Genomic DNA, 9,422 nt, shown 5'->3' with positions numbered 1-9,422 from the left:
AAAATTATATTGTGTGTGTGTGTGTCTGAGGGGGGGGGGGTTCCCCACCGCTGATACACACTTGCAGCGAAGGGGAAGACAGTTGGAACACGAGGATAGAGTACCACATGGGGGCTCTGACCACTACACCAAAGAGCTCATTGGCTGCATTCAGTCAGGCCACGCCCATAAAACCTAGAGGCAGACACTTCTTCACTGCACTTACTGTATGAGGTGATCTATCGCTTTCCTTCTCTCTCTCTCTCTTTTTCTCTTTCTCACTCACTCACTCACACACTCACTCACTCACACACTCACACTCTCTCTCTCTCTCTCTCCACTTCCCCCCCTCCTTTTCCTTAATCTCTATCCCTTTCCCCACCGAAATAGAGAGGGAATGGGCACACATCATGAGTATGGGTGCCAAACCAAAATAAAAATCGAGCTGAAAAGAAATAATAAAAGGTCCACGCACTGATAAACACTCCGAAATGTTTGTGGAGAATTCATTAGTGTGAAGACCTTTTCTTATTTCGATTCCCCTTTTCCCCACACCCTATGTATGGATAGTATACAGAGCTGCCCAATGAAGATCTGTCAGGACCTGGACCCCGTTTCTCAAAAGCATCGTTGCTAACCAGTGAGCACCTTATGAGGTTTCCAATGGGAAATTGCATTGCAACGTAAGTACGTAAGTTACTAAGGAAACTAAGTTAGTTAGCAATGATGTTGTTGAAAAACGCACCCCTCGTGTCTCGTGTCCAGGTGCCCAGACTCTTGCTCTCTGTCTCTCTATATCTCCCTCTCTCCCTTCTCCCTGCTACCCTCCCTCCTGTGCCCGCCCCACCTCCCCCCTCCGTGTGAGTGTAGAGGGTTGCTAGGAGCTGATGATCTGGCCAGACCAGGTCTCGTGCTTGGTGCCGGGGTTGAGGTGTGTGATGACCACCTCCACGGCCTGCTTCTTCAGGTTCTTGGGTGGAATGGGACACACCTTGTAGGTCACCTCGTCCCCTTCCATGGGCACGTACTCGCCATCAATGCTAAACAGGCGAGACAAAGGGTGCATTAAAACCTTGAAAACCTTACACTTACTTAATTGAGACTATTATACAAAGCAACTTAGTTATTATATCCCCGAAACGCGGCGTCGGGGATGTAATGGTTTTGCGTGCACCGCCGCCGCGTAAGGTCTTTCGTGTTAACGCGATAACTTTTGAACGGATGTTTGGATTTGTCCCAGATTTGGTGTGTGAATGCTCTAGGGCAGGTTCATGAACTGATTCGAGTTTGGAGGTCAACAATTTCAAGATGGCCGAATTTTTGTTTGGCCCATTACTTCTGACCGGTTGGATGGATTTGTCCCAGATTTGGTGTGTGAATGCTCTAGGGTGGGTTCATGAACTGATTACAGTTTGGAGGTTAACACTTTCAAGATGGCCGAATTCAAGATGGCCGAATTTTTGTTTGGTCCATAACTTCTGACCGGGTGGATGGATTTGTCCCAGATTTGGTGTGTGAATGTTCTAGGGTAGGTTCATGAACTGATTCGAGTTTGGAGGTCAACAATTTCAAGATGGCCGAATTCAAGATGGCCGAATTTTTGTTTGGCCCATTACTTCTGACCGGGTGGATGGATTTGTCCCAGATTTGGTGTGTGAATGCTCTAGGGTGGGTTCATGAACTGATTACAGTTTGGAGGTTAACACTTTCAAGATGGCCGAATTCAAGATGGCCGAATTTTTGTTTGGTCCATAACTTCTGACGGGGTGGATGGATTTGTCCCAGATTTGGTGTGTGAATGTTCTAGGGTAGGTTCATGAACTGATTTGAGTTTGGAGGTCAACAATTTCAAGATGGCCGAATTTAAGATGGCCGAATTTTTGTTTGGCCCATTACTTCTGACCGGGTGGATGGATTTGTCCCAGATTTGGTGTGTGAATGCTCTAGGGTGGGTTCATGAACTGATTACAGTTTGGAGGTTAACACTTTCAAGATGGCCGAATTCAAGATGGCCGAATTTTTGTTTGGTCCATAACTTCTGACCGGGTGGATGGATTTGTCCCAGATTTGGTGTGTGAATGTTCTAGGGTAGGTTCATGAACTGATTCGAGTTTGAAGGTCAACAATTTTAAGATGGCCGAATTCAAGATGGCCGAATTTTTGTTTGGCCCATTACTTCTGACCGGGTGGATGGATTTGTCCCAGATTTGGTGTGTGCAGGGTAGGTTCATGAACTGATTCGAGTTTGGAGGTCAACACTTTCAAAATGGTGGAATTTTTATTTGGCCCATAACTTCTGACTGGGTGGATTGATTTGCCCGGTAACTCCTTAATTTAATGGTTCACCATTTCAGTGAATCTACCATATCAGGTAGGCCTACAGTGTAATAACCAGTGTAACAATATTTAATACCATGTAATACTAGTGTAATACCAGTGTAAAAATAGGCAATACCAGGTACAGTGTAATAACCAGTGTAACAATATGTAATACCATGTAATACTAGTGTAATACCAGTGTACAAATATGCAATACCATGTAATACCACTTACACACAAATAGCCTACATGATATAAGTACAAAATTGGTACATGGTGTCACACTGGTATGACGTGGTATTAAATATTGTTACACTGGTTATTAATGTGGTATATCCACTGTAATAGTGAACCATTAAAACAGTGTTACCATTTGCCCCATTTTTTCCTTCATTTTCACAATAGTCATTTGGTTTTAAGCCTATGCACGTCATTGATCTATGTATAGATATTAAATATATTTATTTTATATTTTGTATTTATCATAAACGTTCATGAAAAGGTGGACGGGAGTGGTAGGAATGATTGGGGACTGGAAGAGTCGCGTTTCGGGGATATACCTTAAGCAGTCGAAGGCGACTGCACAGGCAGTCTAGTTTCACAGGATATTGGTAACAGTCCCTGGAGCAATGTGGGGTTAGACGCCTTGCTCAAGGGCACTTCAGCCATGGATGGAGATGTTGGGAGAGGTCAGGGTGGCATTTGAACCCGCAACCCCGCTGATCTCAAGACAACCTCTCTAACCATTAGGCCACCACTGCCCCCACAATAAGTATTCAGCATATCTACCTTATCTCGAGAAAACCTTAAGACTCGGACCTTGATAACAGAAAAATAATGTTGCAGTTTAAAATTAAACATGTTAAGCTCAAATCCCTTCAAATTGAACAAGCAGTATACAAATACAAAAGCAGATACAAATATTTTAAACAGAAATATCTCCTTTTTCTATAAAATCTCTTTTTTTTAAATACTTTCTAATCCTACTGGTCCCGTGTCTGTATGTGTGCCGTTTGCTTTTTGCAAATCTGTATGTATGTTACTGCTGCAACACATGAATTTCCCCATTGTGGGATAATAAAGGCCATACTTGCATACTTACTTAACCAACAAAGTCAATTTAGCTAGTTTGCTTTTCAATGTAAACAATTAAAAGAAATGTTTCGAACTCCAATAACACGATTAAATAATCCCCTGCATGCAGAAATAACTTATTCTATACAACACCAGCAGTTTATTCAGGAGAGTTACATCACGCTGCACAATAACAAAGGTTAGGCATTACATAACAGCACGCTGAATAGTAAAGAACCGTATGTGCCGGTGCCAACAGGGAATGTCCCCCAGGCTGGTACTCACTTAGCCTGATTATCATCGACTTTCAAATCACTTCGAGACTCGGTCTGACCAAGAGCACAACAATTAACATCTCCCAAACGCCATTTCCCAAACGGCCTCCCTTGGTTTGCTAATGATTGTTTGCTTCCCAACAAAGTGGGAGGAGTTCCCGATTTAGCGGGAAATCAGAAAGTACTTCCATTGCTCTTGACCTGACGCTGTGGCGTCACTAGGAGGGCACGGCCTGGCTGGTACTCACTCGGAGATGTGCACAAATATGTCCTCCCCTCCGTGGGACGGGCGGATGAAGCCGTGGCCCTGCGACCGTGAGAAGCTCTTGCACACCCCTTTGTAGACTGGCCCCGACGTGGCCCGAACCGTCCTGGAGATAGATAGGAAGGAAGCATAGAAGGATACACAGGAATTTAAAGTGATTACCAGTTCTGGAAATAGGCTCGTTTTACACCTGCTTCTCTTTAAGCCATTCTCTTATTATGTTGATGCTACTTCTAGTTACAAGACAGAAATTATTACATTATTAATAATTATTATTCAAATACAAGGTACAATTATGCAATTGCATTGTTACAAGGTAGCAATTATGCAATTATTAAAATGTAAATTATGCAATTTTAAACTAGTAGCAATATATGCTAGAATTACCTAAAATCTGGCTCAGAGAATGGCTGGAAGTACAGTACAAAAGGAAAAACTCAATCATTTAACTGAAGTAGAGGAGTAAAATGAGCTCGTTTCCAAAAATGCAATATCGCTTTAATAATCACATGTATAGAGGCTCACTAAGTAGAGTAGGCCATGCAGTGACATTAGTGAAAAATGTACCAACCTGAAGTCATGCTAACGTGATTACACTTTATGTTAGTGTCATGGAGACATCAATTGGGTAATGATTATTATGTAATAATATGCAACAATATATCAAATGGTACTGTACCGCGAGGTTATGGAAAATGCAGCTTTGCAATAATATTATGCAATATATGCAATGCAGTTGCAACATAGACAGTGAAAAAGGTGCTGTAAAACAAAGTGTGTCCAAAAATACAATAAAAAACTACAGCTCTTCAGAACTCTCCCCACTGACTTGATTCTGGGATTTCAATGCAATTACCAATCTCACAGAGGCAAAATAGCCGAAGCCAGAATAATATGTACAAGAAAATATTACAGCACAAGGATTAAAGGTATTTATTGATATGCTCATGAATTGTAGAATTCATTAGTACTGGAAAAGTATTAACAATGTCAGGCCCTAGTGTACAGACTCATAATGTAGGGAAAATAAAATATGATTCTGGACTGTGCAGTGCTTTTTCCACTTTCAATTATACCCGCATCTCACAAATAAAGTTCAAACAAGGCAACCTAGGCCCCTGGCCAACACTGGATTTCTGTGATGTCCAAAGCAGTAGAAACTCGTTATATTATAGACAGACAGACAGACAGAGTCATTGCAACACCCATAGATATAGAGATCAATGGAAACACCTGCCCCATCCCCCTGCGGTGCCAGTACAATAAGGTGCAAAACCCAACCCAACATTATGATGCAACTGTGTGGTATCAGTGTGAGAGACACTGGGCCAAATTTGCCAATAAAGGGCAGAAAACCTTGGTATTTGACAAACACGGCCAAATAATAACCAGTGCCAATGTAATAGATGCCAACTAGCTGCTAGCAGACTTAGTAGTAGAGCGCTAGTATCTATCTTACCTGAGTAAAAAGTAGACCTGTGTATTTACAATCAGTTGACTGCACTGGTTGGATAAAGTTTGTGGTGGGTCCTTGTAGGGTTTTTAGTGTTTTTCACAACATAGTCTCTCATTAGTTACAATGGAGTAAATGGAGTCACAGCTATGTAATATCATGTGCTAGTGTTGTAATTACACCTACTTTTCCTTTTCCTTTCGACACCTCTGCTCCTCATACAGATGTGACAGCGACTGAGCTATCGGCCTAGACTTTTAGCTAGTGGTTTCACACCTGTGCAGCTATGCCAAAGACGTAATGGGGGGTCAGATACTAAAACACCAACTGTTCATTAAGGTCAATCATTGGCAAGACTTAACTCCAGCTGTAGCTGTTGTTTAAGTTTGACCATATTTTTAAAGTTAATGTTGAGTTCAACCCCTGAGTGGTGGACTACAGAGGAAGACCTTGTTTACACCAAACTTAAGTGATTTTTTTTTTGTAAAACAAACCATTTCATTCCACTTCACGATTGTGTTACTTTGTGTTTATCTTTCACAAATGTCAATTAAATATACAGTGTTTATGTCTGTGGGTATAGCATGCGAAAATGTTAGACAAGCACTTTGGGTATGAATACTTTTGCAAGGCACTGTACTGCATCAGTGTCAGGCACCAGTGTGAGAGAGAAACTCCCACTCCCATTGTCATTGTGACATAGCACTCCACAGTCCACAAGTGAACACTGCACACTGCACACAACGACATTGCATCTATGCCTAACCCGTGCAAGACTTACGCGGAGTAGGTGCGCGTGCGCTTAGTTGGAAGCGGGCTGGTAGGCTCGCCGGGGACAGGGATCTGCCTCCTCTCCCAGACGCGGCTGCCCTCCCTCAGGAAGGGGAAGGACAGGCTCAGGGGCGGCACCTGCTGTGTGGAGGAGGAGGTTTTGGCTGGAGAAGAGGTTGGATTCGTGCTGGCCATGACTGTAAAGAAGTGTGTGTGGGGGGGTAGGGAGTAGGGGAGGTGGGATGAGGGATGGTAGTGTGGTGTGTGTGTGGTTCTGGTGTATTAATCCAAAAAGCGTTAGCAACCGGATGTCTTGTTTTCTTCTTTATTTCAAGATGTTTCGATCCTCTCTCCAACAAGATTTTGTCAGTTCGAGTGTATGAACCCAGTACCAGGTGGCTTGGGCACGGCTGACGGCAAATGGACAGATGGAGACAGCAGAGCAAGGTAGTGCAAGGCAAGGCAAGCTGTGGGTCAGTCCATCAGCATACCAGAACACTCCCCATCTGTTGAGATGGTCAGTACACTCCACCACCACCTCCTCCACCACCACTACCAGAGTGGAGTGGTAACTTCCAAGGTTCTGAAGACTCCCTCTGAAATGATGTTTACAGCAGAGGCCAAAGGGATGCCAGCTGAGGAGCAGAAACAGACATTCAGAAATGCAGATAGTGTGTGTGTGTGTGTGTGTGTGTGTGTGTGTGTGTGTGTGTGTGTGTGTGTGTGTAATAACAAAAGCAGTGGTGGGCCAAACAATCAGTTGAGACAACGATTGAGAAGGGGGGACAACAAGAGAGGAAGAAGTCACAGAGACATGGACGCACGCATCAATATTAAACTAGGCTAAAAGGTTATGACACGTGTCAGAAGATGCAATGTTGACAGGGAGGCAAATGTCACGAGGTGTTACTGAGACAGTGGCCTGATTTAGCCTGCACACAGAGCGCTGTGGAGACATGCCGCAAGCATTCTCTCAAAAAAAGTGTGTCAGATACATTAAATATTCAGGCGGACAAAGGCTGGGTCCTTTCCTCCTCAGTAATGGAAGGGCAGTTCAGTTCAGTTCATAATTCACGTTGTTTGGTGCTCAGAGGTGACTTTATTCTGTGGCCATTACAGATGCGAGGGAAGGATGTAGAAGACAATACCGTACTAATCTGGCCAGGGACCATAATGCTCCCATCTCATTTTATTCCATGATGTAGGATACAGAGCGCCAGAGAGAATTACGACGCGCGTCCCAGTAAGGATTTAAAACCCGGTCACCACGACCTTGACTTCCACATGGCAACCTGGTGGGCAGCCAGGTCAGAAAGATCCTGGACCTAGTGCAATTGACTGCTATCAAATGACAAATGACTTTGAGTGACAAATGATGGCGCCGAGGAGGCCAGATCAAACAAGTGCAATGATCTATATATAGGCCCCTGAAGGATTGAACGGAGGGGTCAAATCTAGCTCAACCTTCGCCGTAAACCCATACAGGTAGGCTAGTAATATACTGTAATATGCAGTTGTGACATGATCTAAATCCTATTGAGCCCCCAGCCAGGATTTTAGATCAAATGTACATTGTTGGAAACTGCTGGAACAGGTCCTTGTGTCACTGAAATAGTGAAAAGACACAGCATTTATGTGCGTAAAAGTAGATGTTTGCTATAGGAGCAACCTCAAAGCAAAAAGAAAACCCCCTGGCCGAAAACAATTACTCCTGTTTTATTCGTCTTGGCTATCTCAATGAAAACGTCAGGCCCCCGCTTTTGCAGCTGCGATGGGGCGTCCAGGATGGAAGGACAAAAATCTCTGGACTATTTCTGTTCAACATCATCAGTATGGGTGGCACGTCTCAACTGGAGCCCAAGTCCTCGCTTCTCTGGCGGCCTACACATGCACCCAGTGAACCCAATTTTTGAAACTTACATTCTTGATCTATACAAGCCACATTTGACGGAAAGCTTAGCCACTGGCATCTGGCTTACGGTGTGACTGAAATCCGGTGTGCACAATTTTACGCGCAAAATAGGCTACCTGGTGTATTTTGGAATCGAATATAAAACACTGGAAAGTGAGGGTTTGCCTCCCGTTAACGCTGCCATTGGGGCTGAATGAATCATAGGCTATGGCTTTCCCCTTCCCAAGCTCAAACAAGTGAATGGGCGCAAGGAACAATGCACTCCAACCAGAGCCCACACGAATACTAATTCGCCACGATCCCGTGCGTAAACAGGAATTTTGTGCGTATGGAAATCGGCTAGTAGCCAGACCAATTAGTGTAGGACAAGTGTATAGCATCAGAATTTTCCGACTACAAGTGAATGGAAAAGATTGTTTAAAGCTTACCTTTATGGATGTGCCGACACGCAACTCCGGTTCAGACAGTGCATACAAGGAGAGGAGAAAGAGGCGGGGTTGAAGATGGGCTACATTTGTTGTCAGAATTTTCATTTCTGATCTAGCATGCACCGCAAAGCCATGCATTATTTATTTGAGATGACAGTAGGGGGAGAAATACGTAATCTATCGTAATATCGATGAGGAATTTGGTCGTTCTCGTCAGTTTTGCCGGAGTGGGCTTTTATGTGTATTGTAGAGCGGGTGATGTGTGGAGGATGCTTGCTGATGAAAACAAGGGTGAAGGACGTGTGGTGCGATCATGCAGCAATTTAACAGCCCCTGTGCAAACTGCGGAACCGGTGTTGATGCCCGCGAGCTGCTCAAGGGATGGTTGTGTAGAAAAATCGATGGTAAATGTTCCGTTGCAAAGAGGGGAAAAAACTGAGACAAAAAAAAAAAAAATACTACACGAAATCGAATCGAATACTTAAGAAAATCGAAGCAAAGAGCTTTTGCAGGCAACCTAAATTATCATTCACGGCAGCGCTTTAGATTAAGCAACAAAACTCCAAAACGAAAACTGACAAATATGCTTCCTTATGTTACTATTTTTTTTAGAGATGTTTTGTTCAGCACTGATTGAGTCCGACACGCTGTATGCTGCTCGCCTATGCTCATGCCTATGCTGCAAATTGGTCAACCATATCTGCTCCTTGTTGTGTCCGTGGCCGCCTGTCCCTAAATAACCCCACAGAATGAGAGAGACAAGTGGGTGTCGAGAATGGATGTCCCCCTCCTCAGATGGGGGTGAATGTTCTCTACATTATATTGCTATGGTAGCCTGCATCCAATGTGAACAGATCCCAAGACAAAAACTGTGCTTCTTCACAGCATACACTGTGTAGATAGGTTAGGCCTGCTTCACTTCATTCAGTCACACGGAGAAAAGAAA

At 43.7% G+C, this 9,422-nt stretch overlaps 1 protein-coding gene across 1 annotated transcript; it reads right to left on the bottom strand.

Moving 5' to 3' along the window:
- Positions 1–856: 856 nt before the first annotated feature.
- csdc2a (cold shock domain containing C2, RNA binding a) lies at positions 857–9,389 on the bottom strand. The gene is made up of 4 exons (XM_063222066.1): positions 8,477–9,389; positions 6,147–6,771; positions 3,896–4,018; positions 857–1,019 (listed from the first exon to the last, which is right to left on the bottom strand). The coding sequence occupies exons 2-4, from the start codon at positions 6,329–6,331 to the stop codon at positions 857–859; spliced, it is 471 nt and encodes a 156-aa protein (XP_063078136.1). The 5' UTR covers positions 6,332–6,771; positions 8,477–9,389.
- Positions 9,390–9,422: the final 33 nt, after the last annotated feature.

The sequence above is a fragment of the Engraulis encrasicolus genome, chromosome 17 (assembly GCF_034702125.1).
Source record: "Engraulis encrasicolus isolate BLACKSEA-1 chromosome 17, IST_EnEncr_1.0, whole genome shotgun sequence".
Classification (NCBI taxonomy): domain Eukaryota; kingdom Metazoa; phylum Chordata; class Actinopteri; order Clupeiformes; family Engraulidae; genus Engraulis; species Engraulis encrasicolus.
This window is presented reverse-complemented; position numbering and strand designations above follow the sequence as displayed.